This window comes from Anastrepha ludens, chromosome 4, assembly GCF_028408465.1.
Source record: "Anastrepha ludens isolate Willacy chromosome 4, idAnaLude1.1, whole genome shotgun sequence".
Lineage (NCBI taxonomy): Eukaryota > Metazoa > Arthropoda > Insecta > Diptera > Tephritidae > Anastrepha > Anastrepha ludens.
Window position 1 is genome coordinate 46,465,268 of NC_071500.1, and position 13,299 is coordinate 46,478,566.

General features: G+C 36.5%; 3 protein-coding genes across 6 annotated transcripts; 2 read left to right on the top strand and 1 right to left on the bottom strand.

The window, feature by feature from the left end:
* Positions 1–934: 934 nt before the first annotated feature.
* Positions 935–1,951, top strand: LOC128862169 (uncharacterized). The gene has a single exon (XM_054100639.1). It carries the CDS (start codon positions 966–968, stop codon positions 1,668–1,670), a length of 705 nt encoding a protein of 234 aa, XP_053956614.1. The 5' UTR covers positions 935–965; the 3' UTR covers positions 1,671–1,951.
* Positions 1,952–3,723: 1,772 nt separating this feature from the next.
* On the top strand, positions 3,724–11,679 carry LOC128862170 (uncharacterized). 4 transcript variants are annotated; one of them, XR_008454431.1, is made up of 3 exons: positions 3,724–4,013; positions 10,970–11,086; positions 11,196–11,679. XR_008454431.1 is itself a non-coding variant. In XM_054100640.1 (3 exons), exons 1-3 carry the CDS (start codon positions 8,519–8,521, stop codon positions 11,436–11,438), a joined length of 366 nt encoding a protein of 121 aa, XP_053956615.1. In that variant the 5' UTR covers positions 8,378–8,518; the 3' UTR covers positions 11,439–11,679. The 4 variants fall into 4 exon arrangements, 1 of the variants encoding a protein (XP_053956615.1); XR_008454432.1 differs by lacking the exon at positions 3,724–4,013 and adding an exon at positions 4,061–4,100; XM_054100640.1 differs by lacking the exon at positions 3,724–4,013 and adding an exon at positions 8,378–8,524.
* LOC128862168 (uncharacterized) lies at positions 4,112–5,775 on the bottom strand. Its single transcript, XM_054100638.1, has one exon. It carries the CDS (start codon positions 5,571–5,573, stop codon positions 4,209–4,211), a length of 1,365 nt encoding a protein of 454 aa, XP_053956613.1. The 5' UTR covers positions 5,574–5,775; the 3' UTR covers positions 4,112–4,208.
* Positions 11,680–13,299: the final 1,620 nt, after the last annotated feature.

Below are 13,299 nucleotides of genomic sequence, written 5' to 3' on the forward strand. Positions count from 1 at the left end.
ATTTAAATGCCCAAGTTTTCAAGCAAACTGCAACCTCAAATTTTGTCAGCCATGTTTCAAGTCCAATTTAACTTTGTTGTTATCTTTTGTTAACTGTGATGGTTGTATTAGGAATGTGTGTGCTTAGAGATTTTGTATTCAAAGTAATTATTGCCTTCCCTTTTACTTACTTTTATTTTTAACTTTCTTTTACACATTCTATTGGATTAAATTCGACACTCGAAGTTGCTTAATCTAGAACATGGATCGAATTGTCTTCGGAAAACCTGTTTTCAAATCGAACAGTTTGTTTTGGATTGTCTTTATAAAATTTCCAAATCACGGTAAATTCTCTTCCGTATAAGGTAGAATCAAAATGCATTGTACCTTCGATAGCTTGAGGTAGCTAAATTAGTTTAAAATTTAAATACTTACTGTTAGGCTTAAGTTTACTCATACGCAAGTAAAACCACGTAATTAAAAAAAAACAAAAACAAAACCAAATTAAAAGGTCTCCTAAAATAATCTGAAGCTCACTTTTTTAACAAACATTTTCTGCATTTTTTTTTATTTCAATGTTAAATGTGCCTATTGAATATCGCTTTACAAAGTTGTGGCGAAATCATTGCATTCGACGAATACAGATTCTACACCAATTACATTGGTCAGCGCGCACACAACCTATAATATTGTTCTCTTCTTCTTCATCGTTTATTTAGGATTTGATCTTTTTTACAATAAAAGTTATTGGCTGTTTTATAATATATATAAAATAAAGATGTCCATGACTCAAAAACAATATTTTTTTATTTAGTAAAAAAGTTGTTCGAAAACGAAATTGAATGATTAATTTTCGCCACCTTGTATATATATTTTTACATTTCCCTTACTTAAAGTTCTGCAACTTAAACAAAAAATTGATCAACGTCACAAGCTAAATCAAATAAATAAAAATGAAAATAGAAACGTTCTTGTCAAAATTAACTATGTACAAAATTTCAGAAACAATTCTTTCCGAAAAAAATAATATAAATTTGTTCATTAAAAAGTTATTAAACATGCTCACAGTTCGAAAGTTATGCCAAAAGCTGCATCAATTTTTTCAAGAACACTACCCGTACATTTGGTTCGTTTCCGTTTTTACGGTGGTTTTCATCGGCTTTTTGCACTACGAACTCAAGCACAATAGCCGTGATCTCATTTACTGGAAGGACCTGCTCGATTTCTGCTACAATGAACTGGAGCATTTTGCACTCGTACTCATTCTGATTGTTGTACTTATCAAAGTAATTTTTCTAGCCTTCATCATTATCATGAATACCCGTTCGTTCACATGGTTCGATGAACTCTCACAGCTGGAAGTGAAGAAACGTTATGCCGACTTTCTATTCATTCGTCTAATCGCAGATATTGACAAAATTGAATCGAAATGTTTGCGTTGCGCCAAAGAGAATGAAATTGCCTCACTGAAGAGCTTCATTTTGGCACATGAGGATATGCGTAAGACGATTGATAATTTCCGTAAGGACGCACGTAAATTGTTGACCCCCAATGAAATCGAGGTGTCACTACCGATTGAAGAGGTATATGGACTGATGGACGACGAAGAACGTCTGATACGTCGTTCCCGTTTCAATCACATGGATATCTCAGCAGATGATGAGCTAATCAAGTCCTTGGTGAATCCCTAAACCGATTTTTGTCAAGCTTTTTTTTCATTTAAGTTAAGTTGCGGTTTGTTTGGGTCATATACAAATCAGCTCGTTTGATAGGGTTTTATTTATGATTATATATTTTATTATGCCGCCATTTCGATATGATAATGGCAGCACACAAAACAAAAACCAACTGCGCCAGATAATTCATAATTTTTTTTTTTTTTTGGCAAAATTGGAAAAATTGCAATAATAAAATCTATATTTACCAAATTTGTGTGTGAAGATATGTTTAACGACAAAATTATTGTGTATTATTTTTAAGGCTGCTATTTAACGGTTTTATTATTCAATTTTGCTGACATAAGTTACTACTTGAAAATAATTATTTAAAGTATAAATTACGTCATACCATTCATCCTTTGAATAGAGTCAGCAGTCAGCTCTGGCCAGACTGGAGCCCGAAAGGGTTCTTTGATATCTTCAAGCGATAATTGGATACCAGTCTCAATTGGTCAAGGCCTAGCGTGTGGCCACCATAGCCGAATGGGTTGGTGCGTGACTATCATTCGGAAGTGCACATATTCGAATCCCCGTGCATGTAACACCATATAATAGGAAAAGCTTTTTTTTCACTCCTCGACAGACAATGGCGAACCTCCGAGTATATACCTGGCATGAAAAGCCTCCTCATAAACAATCATTTGAGGAAGAATATATAGACGCACTCCACAAATTGAAGGAGGAGCTTGGCCAAACGGCGAACATAGCGCCAATTATAGGCCCGATGTTGCACAAGCCGCACTCCAGGAGCTCGAATGGGAGCCCCGTCAGCATCCGCCGTATTCTTCGGACCTTGCACCGACCGATTCCTATCTTTTCCGCTCCCTGTCAAACCATATGAAGGGCGTTACCTTCGATAACAAAGAGGACCTTAAAAACTGACTCAACAACTTCTTTGACTCCAGACCAGGCGATTTTTGACGGAACGGCATCAACAAATTGGTCGAGAGGTGGGAAGAGGTTGTAAACAGCAACGGTGAATATATAATTGATTAACTTATTGATATAGTTATTATTTCCCGTTTAAATAAGTCTTCGGTAAAAGTGCTACGAACTTATTCCCCAACCTAATATACAGTCTGTCTCAGAAAAAAGGAACTGCGATTATTCATGCGGTATAAAAGATATATATTTAAAATTTTTTTACATGAAAGTATGTACAAAACTACAAGTCGCAATTACTTAATAAGCCGTGTAATCTTCATCGTTGTCGAATATAGCCTGGCATCATCTTCATGCTTTGAACCAGATTTTCTGTGTAGCTCGTCGACAAACAGGACCAGATTTTGTAAACTTGGCGCACGAGTTCCTTTAAATCACGGACTAGCTGTCCGGCAATATGCATTTTCATAGTTCCCCACACATTTTCAATGGGGTTAGCGTCTGGGGACTGGGAAGATCAGTCCAAAAGTGTGATGCCATTTTCTTGTTTTTCAATGTGTTTTTCTCAGAGCAGTGGTTTTGATGATGTAGGACGGTAGAATATGTGCGCCTCCTTTAATCAACGTACACCTTATACGGCTGATTCCACATCACAATAAACTTTTTTGATTTTTTAATTGCTTTTGCAGCAATTAAGTTCATTGTGTGTGCATAAAAATACCGCCTCAAAATGCTTCGCGTACTTCTCACTCATTTTTGTTTGGTTGCGTTTACGGGAAAGTTTCGGACAACACTAACCTGAGTTAGCACTGGGGTCGTACCCCTTCAATGGGACTATTACGCAGCAAAAAGCAGAACGAAATACAATATATCTTGAAGTTACAAGAAAAAAACCGGTTCTTTTCTTCTGACACAGGCTGTAAATATAAGGAGTATCACTCGTCTCTGTGAACAAATCAGTATGCTGTGGCTAACAACAGCACCAACAAATCACTACAGCCTCAGTTCAAATTAGAGTTGTATTTCTTTGGCGCTAAGAATGCGATTGCTTTTCCGATTGTCATGAGCTTGTACTGCAATACTTCACATGATGGTGGGACAAATTAGTAGCCAACAATCATTATTAGTATTTATTAGTAACTATTGGGTAGTCTACATATTATTAGTAGATAATTAGAAAAATCGCGAGCCGATTTTTGGAGGAACCAGTCATAACTGCGTCTCCTTGTATAGCATCCCGAAGTTTTGACCGACTTTACCCAATCTGTTTTTTAAGCTAACATCCGTATTAAAAAGAAAAACATTTGAATCCGTGAACGGCAAAGCGACACACGTCCTGAAAAAAGGAAGAAAGAAGAAAACTTCCATAACTGTTTCGAACAATGAACGGTTAACATGGAACGTTATAAAGATGCGAGCTGCTCCTCGTAGAAGGTAATAACAAGTAAATAAACATGAAATCAGAATAAAATTTTTCAAAGATCAGCCACTTCATTTAACAGCCACACCTCATAAATATAAGTACATAAAACTCATAGAAATTAACATTTATTTATGTCTATTGAAACAACATTTAAATTCGGTGGGACACTATCAGTCAAAATACAATTTTTTAATTTGTTTAAAAGCTTATAACAATGTAAATGGGGCATCCTCATACTCGGCTGATACACTAGGCACTGAAGTCTTTGGATGCTTGTTTTGGAAGCGCGATGGTCCAATATTCCCATGATTTACAATAGGTAGGTGCGGGCGCTTAAACTTATACCCCATTGCTGATGGTAATCGCTGGTCTACGTTTCTCAGTGGTTTTTTGCCATTGAAGTTGTCAAATCGCGAGGATCCATAGGGCCAATCTTCAATTTCATCTTCAACCTCTGGCAATATCGGATTGAAATGATGGTTTGCGGGTCTAAAGTGCTTACGATGTTGGTGGCGTCTATAGAGCTCCTTCGGCATAGACTTGGCTTGAAGCTTTGTGCTAAAATCAATTTGATCGCCATGCACCCACTCAGGCCAACTGGGCGGCTTCGGTTTTGGTGGCCGCGGCACAACCACATTCTTGTAATAGTGTTTGTGTATAGTGATCGGACGTCGACCGTAACGCCAACGTTCACGTCGCTTTTTCGCGAGCCATTTCTTGTGTTTGATAATGTCTACACGCTTTTTGACATCAAAAATGAGATGAAGTGCCGGTTTTACCATAAAACTAAGCGCCATAAAACCTAAAAATCCAAAAACCACTGGCGAAATGAGTGCAAATATAAAAACTTTTAATGTGAATGGATTGAGTACCGTAAAAAAGGCGACAAACTTGATAAACGGGTAGAACACATGTTTTAAGTGATTTAAATATTCTTTCTTTTTCTTCTTCAAAACATTCTTCTTGCGCACAATGTACTTGATTTTCTTTGGCACTTTTGTAGTTGTCAATTTGTGATAGTAATAATGAGGTTTTTTTGTGGTGAGTTGAGTATAGAAAATCGTGGCCTCTTCGCCAATGGGCTTTTGCTTTTTCTTATTTTTCTTCCGCTTCTTCTTCTTTTTCTTTTTCTTCTTTTTAAGCGCCTTTATGCGTCCTGGATTGGACAACCACTCTGACTGAGCATCACGTATTTCATCCAATTTCAATTGATTGAGTATATTAAACGGTTTCGCCTCAGTTCCGAAGAGTGTGCTTGGCCGTGTAGACTTGATCGTTAAACCTGGCGACTTGCGTGCTGTAGCGAAGTGTATCGCTCTTTCGTTAGTATTGGAAGCTATTGTAACGATTAGCTCTGTCGTGTTGGCATTTAAATCTCGTAAGTTATGCATATTTTCACTTTCGATTGCTGAACACTTTTCTTCCGCTGCTACGATTTTATTCACTTCTGTGGTTTTTTCAACTTCGCGGCCTGGTTGCTCCTTCAAACTATGAATATTTATCATATGCCTCATCCCATAGGCGTGCAACATCAATATATGCAGCAAAATTATGAAACTCTCCATCTGCATCCTGAAAAACTTTATTCAAGTTCGGAGTAAACTTTGTAGAAATATTCAAAAACTTTTTTACACCCATTTGTTTAACAGCACTTCATTCATCTTAGCTTTTCCGAGACTTCTTAACACTTCAATTTGTAGGACATTTCAGAGTTTTTTTTTACTTCCTACTATTACTTTTGCGGTTCACCGCCGAAATTGGACTGAATTTAAATTTTCAGTTGCCATGCTTACCAGTGCCGGCATACAAGTTCTATACATATACGTATATACATGTACAAATAGCTGTGTGTATGTACTTTAAGCGTATTTACCACTTTACACTTCCACCGTGGCTTGTGCTTGATGAAGAACTCACTACTAAACTATTAGTTAGCTGGTAGTTCTACCTGTTTGTGTCCATTGTAGCTTAAGCTGTGATTATAAAAGTGAAAAGTTTTCTATATAAATATTTTTATTTGAAGACATGTTCTGATATTATTTCTTTTTTTCCTTGCCTTTGTTTTTGGTTTGCAAAAGGCAGACTGGCTATCAAAACAAAGTACCCCAGTAGGGAATTTGATGGCAGGAAATACAAAAAATATATAATTGGCGCGCACATTTTGTTGATATTGTTCCACAAATGGTGGGACCTACAGTTTTAAGCCGACTTCGAACGGAAATGGTTTTTATGAGGAGCTTTTTTCAAGGCAGAAATACACTCGGAGGTTTGCCATTGCCTGCCGAGGGGCGACCGCTATTAGAAAAAACTTTTTCTTTTTGATGTTCCAGCAAGAACATTCAAACCGGTAGGATTCGGCTGGAATTTCGGCTTATAAAATGCTAACTAATGTTATATATCCCTTATGATATGTGCCCATGGTATAAAATTCGCTCTCTCATTCACTTGCGCCCGCTCACTTCTCAAATAGTAACTCACCATACAAAATTTTGAGAGCGAATTACCTGAATAATTACCTACGCAATTCGGTTACAATTTCCTTCTAAATTACGAACGAATCGTTCTCTACTCTAATTTAAGCGAAAATTTATCAAAATTAGCTGTCAGGGGAAAGAGGAAGCCAAAGCACAGAAACAAGCCAACATTGAATAATAACAATGGAAAAATGGAACAATGGAAAGGGAAATTCTTAAAAAAATGATTATGACGAGGAGGAGCGGAGGAGTCTAAACTATCTTCAGACACCCCCATGAAGACCAGCAACTGGCTCTTCTAAGTAGTATGAAGATATCATTAACCACAGAATGTTTAACCTGAAAGAAAGTACATCCTTTGAAAAGTTTATGCTTGGGTATCGAAGAAAGACAGATTTCCGGCGCGCTGCTGAACTTTCTTTTAAATAAAAATCAATAAACAAGAACAAGGGTAACTGCCAAAGTAAATTACGAATGCGTTGTGAAAACACAGTGATTCGCGAATAGGTTAGGTTAGGTAAATGGCTGTCCTAGCTTGGGGCACACTTGGACAAATATTCAAAAATTCGTCCGTTGTGATGCCATACACTTGAGAAAAGAAAGGAGAAGGGAAGGAAGAAGGAGCTTTGGGATTAGAGACGATGATGACCATGCATTTACGATGACGCCGACGGTGGCTGATTTACGCTTGTAATTAGCCGCAACAAGCTACTGATGAACTTCACCAGATTTAGACCCGCTATATCCGCATGCATAGCGAACAAATGAGAGCCCAGATGTCTAAATCTTTGCCAGACGTGAGCAGGGCAGCTGAGAAAAAGGTGTTGAGATGAGTCCACCTCGTCCTCGAGACAGCTTCTGCAGAACGGACTTGAGGCAATCCCAAATCTCACCGCATGAACACCTAACGGACAATGTCCGGTAAGGATACCCACTAAATTCGAGAGCTGGGGCTTTGTTAGCCTTAGGAGTTCCCTCGAGAGTCCCCGATCTACCCGTGACCAGAAGGATCACGCGACCTTGCACGTTTGCGCACTAGCCCAGCGCTCGCTGAGTTGAGTCGAGGTCAATCTTTCCAGGAGTAATCACGTAAATTTAACTACATACCCCACTATACCCCATTGCACGTGTGCCCTTCATAATTTTCAGAGTTTTAATTTTTTAGTCACAGATTTTACTGAAATTCGGAATTTCTTCAAAAATACTCAAGCATACATATTTTTAATTTACTCTTAAGTGAGTTTCTCTCTTGAAAAAAATATAGTCCGAGAAATTATTTGTTTTCCTTTCTATTCATACTTACTCGTATTACTTTTCTAAATGAGGTTTGAATATTGACTGACTTTTAAACTCTTTTAACCCGTGTATATAACTGGTAACTTAATTTGTTGGGTATTTGGCCGAGCTCCTCCTTCAATTTGTAATGTGCCTATTGATGTTGCCTTACAAAAGAAGGAATGCTACCTCCAAGGATCAGATGGTTTATTTTCAACAGAAATACATCGCTTGGTGTTTCATGCTCGCAGTGGGCTTGCGACCCAGAGCATCCGATTGATTGGTTGACACACACAAGCCCACTCAGCAACGGTGATACCAAAAAATGCACATGTTTTTATAGATTTGGGAATTTTTTATTTGCTTCACCAAAAGTATCCCGTCTAATAAGCAGTAATTACTATGAAATAATTTACTAAATATTTTCAAATTCTAGCCATTTCAATAATTGCAATAAACGAGAAAGTTGAAAAATTTACCATTTTCTTTATCACCAGTTCCTTTCCCACTGCTAATTAATTATTTCCTACCGGGCATTTTATATTTGATGTCAGACGATTAAAGTTTCCATAAACATCAAACAAAGCCATTAGCCGCAGGTTCACAACAGCATTATTCTTCAAGCGGACATACAAGTAATACACGGTAATAAATACAAAGAGAAGAACAAAGTGCCAATGCATGAATGTTTATGCCGCGTTTTATTATCTAAAGTTCTTGAATGACTGAAATTAAAGTCTCTGCTACAACTTTAATACAACTTTAATATGCAAGTTAGTTTTATTTCTCGAAAGCGAAATTCTTGACGTCCTAATTACTTACTTTTTTTATTTTATTTTTCCTTTTGTTTGTTCGCTAACCGTGGCTAAAAACAATGCTTATGCTTAAATTCTTAGCTTAAAAGCTCAACTCAAACAAAGTTGTTGACGTTAAGAAGAGTAGAAGTGGTTTGTACAACATTTCATATAAATATGATAGTAAAAAACCTACTAAATAAAGTGCAAAGTGAAAATATGCAATGAATTATTGAGCTGTAAAAATGTGTCGTTAAAAAATAAGAGTTATACTTTTGTGTTCCGTGTCGGTTTCAGTTTTTTTATGTAAGGGTATGCATATCTGCGGACGCCGTAGCTGAATGCTTAGTGCGTAACTAACATTCGATAGGGCCATGGTTCGAAACCTAGTGTGGGCATGGCACACCAAACGGTAGAAAAAGCAACGAGAGAGGTCACACCTCGGCAAGGGCAAACTTTTAACTGTATTCATAAGCGGCATAAAATAGGAGGCCCGTCTATTTGTAGGACCACATTAAAACGCACACCGCGAATTGGAGGATTTGTAAGCTAATTAATAAAAATCATCACAAAAATTGGAGCCAAGGCTTGCCATTTAAAAATGACTGCTTGATAAAGATTTGAATTTACGAATTTTCATTAAACTTTTCCTAATTCACATTTTTAAAATTTGAAATGTATTATAACTATTTTGCAAATTATTTTAAAAACTAGTATAATCGGTGTAATTATCTAAAAATAGTATTACTTTGGAGAAAAATAGTGATCGATATCTCGTAAAGTATCGATCAAACAATTTAAAGTTTATGCACGTTGTCAAGGTGACATTTCACACTAAAAAATTAGTGTGCTGTTTATTGTTTGTTTCATTCCGTTTTGAGTTGCGGAGTGTTAATAATAGAAGTTAACGAAATTCGGTACATTTTACCGTATTTCTTTGATAAAGGCGAAAATGCAAGTCAGGTCGAGAAATTGTACATGGTGTTTATAGTGTCGATACTCTAACAGTTAAATACGTGCAATTTTGGTTTCGTCGATTGTTTTCAGACATTTTTCATGTCGAAGTTGACCGGCATGTTAGTAGTCGCAGCATCGCTCTGGAGCTAAGGACCGACAAGTCAAAGCTCCAAACTTTGCACAAAACTGCATAGTTTGACCACTTGAAACTTGCACTTCATTATACCAAAATTTAGTGGGCTAAAAAAATGTGTACCTGGAAGTTTTCCATAAATTCTGATTAAAAAGTTTGCAATTTTTATGAAAATTTGTCGTTTTTTTTAAATTTGTACAAAGCTCGAAACTCGGCTTTATATGGTAGTTGTTGTAATTGAACTATATTTTCCTAAAAATAATTGGAATTACAAAATAAATAAACAAACAGTCAAAACTTATCAATATGTGGTGTACACTATCTTTTGACGTTGACTGTTGTGTATACTTGGCGCTCACACCGTTTTTGGGTATTTGGCCGAGCTCCACCTCCTATTTGGGGTGTGCGTCTTGATATTTTTCCACAAATGGCTGTTGGTGCCAGCTTTTTGCCACCTCTGAACGGCAAATGGATGTTTATGAACAGTTTTTTTCATGGCAGAAATACATTACTATTGGACAAACCTTTTCCATAAATTGGAGCATCGTGCACAGAGTTTTGATCTTGAACACTTCTAATGGTTGGCAGCAATGAGGGTATTATACAAATACAAATTAAAAATTCTTCTTCCGTTAGGGTGGGAAGATTTGTCGCCATCATTGTGGGCTGAACAACCCTGGTCGGTTCCTCGCCGGCTGCAGTATGTACCTCCACTCATCTCAGTTTCATGCACATTGAAGTCAGAGAAATACAACGAGTGAAGGAGAACTTAATGGTCTTGCTTCGCTTTCCATCTATAAAAATACGGAAATTAGGCCAGAAGGAATTTTAGATCAAATGGAGAAAATTAAAACCCTGCAATTATGAATTTATTTTTTAAAAACACAATTTTTGCATTAAATTTATAAGATTTGCCGTAGTTAATAGCTAATAATTTTGTTGTTAATAAAAATACTTATCTGCATAGTAGTTTGGGTGTTTCATTGGTCTTCTTGTCTTTAATTCTGAAACGAATGAGTATCGCTTATATATCAAGCCCTTAATTTAATAGACCCTCTCTTAAAATAGGTAGGTCGTCGAAGGATTTTTTCGCTCACTCGATAGGTGTCATAGCATAGACTGACGGTGGCATTAATCGGAATTAACGACTTAATTAATAGCAGCTAATGCGTAATGACAACTAGAATTAATTATCATAATGTAAGCGGATTAGGGAAATTTTCGATTACAACATTGCCGAACAATTAAAGTAAATATATGTAAAGTAAATAATCCGCTTTGGAGCATTTTCATTTTTGTATTTTAATTTAAAAAATATGCATTCCCAATTTCAGATGAATAGCAGAAAGGAACGTTTAATCTGGAGAGAACCAAATGGAGAGAACGGGCAAATGATTTGCGGAGGGCAAACAAAAAATCCCCACATATACAATGACATTGTTGTCAAAATGGTATGCAAGTACAGCGCCGTGAAGATCTATATAAAAATAAAAATAAAAATGTGCATTTTTAACTAACTTTTTCCATATTATCCATTAACTAACTTTGTAATTTTTGCAGAGAAGAAAACGGCAAAATGGGTACATCAGACGAAAGCCCTTCCACTTTGAGGCACTTTTCTGCTGTGCACCGCTTTATGGGCAATACTACGATGAACACTGCTCCGAGATTAAGCGTTCTTTTTCCGGAGACGTTATGGACACAATGCTAGTTTGCACTAACATCTTCGAAATTTCATTAATTGTTTTGATATTTCGGAGTAGTTTGAGAAATTGCAATTTAAGATTTTTTAAATATAAGTAAATAATTATTTCTTAGTAGCAGGGCAGCCAATACCCGTATTTGCTGCTTGCGTTCCATACAACTATCCAATAAGCAAATGAGCTTTTCGCAACAACGCCGGTAGTCCCGATTAAAGCCGCCGTCTGTCTGGGCTATTACGATCGTATCATTCCCGGGGGCAGCTGCAAATTTAAATGTCACATCTTATCGGAGGGCTTACTCGTTCTAATAAAGCAAAAACCATTAAATGACTAATATTAAATAGTCTTTTATATACCTTTTTTGAATAGAAACTACCAATGGTCGCTTCTTTACTTAAATATGTATACATGTACAAGGTGGCACAAAATTAATCCTCGAATTTTCGTTTTCAATAACTTTTTTACTAAATAATCAAAATTGCTTTGAGTAAAGAAAATAATTAATTTGGGCCTAATTTTGCCTGTCTGTGCTAAATACGAGTATGAGTGACCTACAACGCCATTTGCAAAAATTACAAATCTTCCGATAGGGCGATTAATTTTGCGCCACCTTGTAGTCGTAGCCCCCATTTTCACTCAAAATAAAATAAATATAAATAATTCATAATCTCCCAAGAAGAAATCAAAATTACATCCTTGTCATTTATGACAAGCTTATGAATACATTTCGACAGCTTATAACGAGATTGAATACATTGTGTGAAATAAGTGAGCAAATAAGTTGAAACACATGTAAGACACATGTTTGTATATGCACTTACATACAATATATGTAACTATGTTTGCGCCAGTCGGCAACAAGGTAGCTGGTATCGAGGCAAACAAAACCCAATTGGCAAAATTTACTCAATAATCTCACAATATTATGCTCATCAAAAAGGCATACCAACAAAGGGATTGGTGAGCGTGTTATGCAGGTAAGTACTCCTGCTGCGTCTTACCTTTGTATGTTTGACTGTGCGCAGGCTGTTTCCGAAATTTGTTTTATGGATATACTTGCATATGATAGCTACTATAAACAAAAAACAAAACAGAATAGCGTGCCATGAAAATATCACTACACACTCATATGTGATATGCATGTGTGGGTGTATGTCCCCAAACAAGGCAATGGGGAAATAAAAAAAATCGACAAGCAAGGCGAGCCACCTTACTGAAGCGTGCCAGAAATCATTTTACCATTTGAAGCTCTTAAATAAAGGTACAACTTAAGGTAAACAAGCAGAATTGAATTTGTAAACATGTATGTAGATACGGATGGATGTGTTCGTAAGAGGACGCAAGCAGACACGTTTCCTCCAGTAACGGTGAGTGTATGCAATCATAAAAGGCTTTAGGGATAAGGAAAAACACATGTTTTCTACAAATATACACACACACACAAGCATACCCAAAATTTCATGGTTAGGTAGTAAAACCAGAGCACACAACAATAAACAAGTGTGAGTGGCATACACACGGTATGTATGTATCCATGTATGTATGTACATCATGTCAAAAATCAAACATGCAAAGGCAGACAAGACAAGTGAGGCTGCTTCATTTTTTTTTTTTTTTTTTTGTATAACCAATTGGGGCACAGTTTCGATACTGAGTAAGTGTAGGTGTGTATGCAAACAGGTACATACCTATGTATATTTGCAAGGCGGAAAAAACGTGAGGAGTAAAAATAGAGAAATAGAAAAATTTAAAAAATAGGCCAAAAGCCCCAGCACATTCAGCCTTCGAAAATATTAATATGCAAATTGAGTTTTTAGTTGAGTGATCTAGGCGGATAATTTTCAAAACCCTTCAACGCAGCAAACTAGCTTACACTACCACATACACACGTATGTAGACATTAAAAAAAAAAAAATAATTGGTGCCTACACTTCTGTTATGTGTTTCAACCAAACAAACTT

Excerpts from the sequence above, each read along its gene's own strand:
- LOC128862169 (XM_054100639.1), top strand. The coding sequence starts at position 966 with ATGTACAAAATTTCAGAAACAATTCTTTCCGAAAAAAATAATATAAAT.
- LOC128862168 (XM_054100638.1), bottom strand. The coding sequence starts at position 5,573 with ATGCAGATGGAGAGTTTCATAATTTTGCTGCATATATTGATGTTGCAC.
- LOC128862170 (XM_054100640.1), top strand. Across the intron at positions 11,087-11,195 it reads ATGACATTGTTGTCAAAATG|AGAAGAAAACGGCAAAATGG; the intron begins GTATGCAAGTAC and ends TAATTTTTGCAG.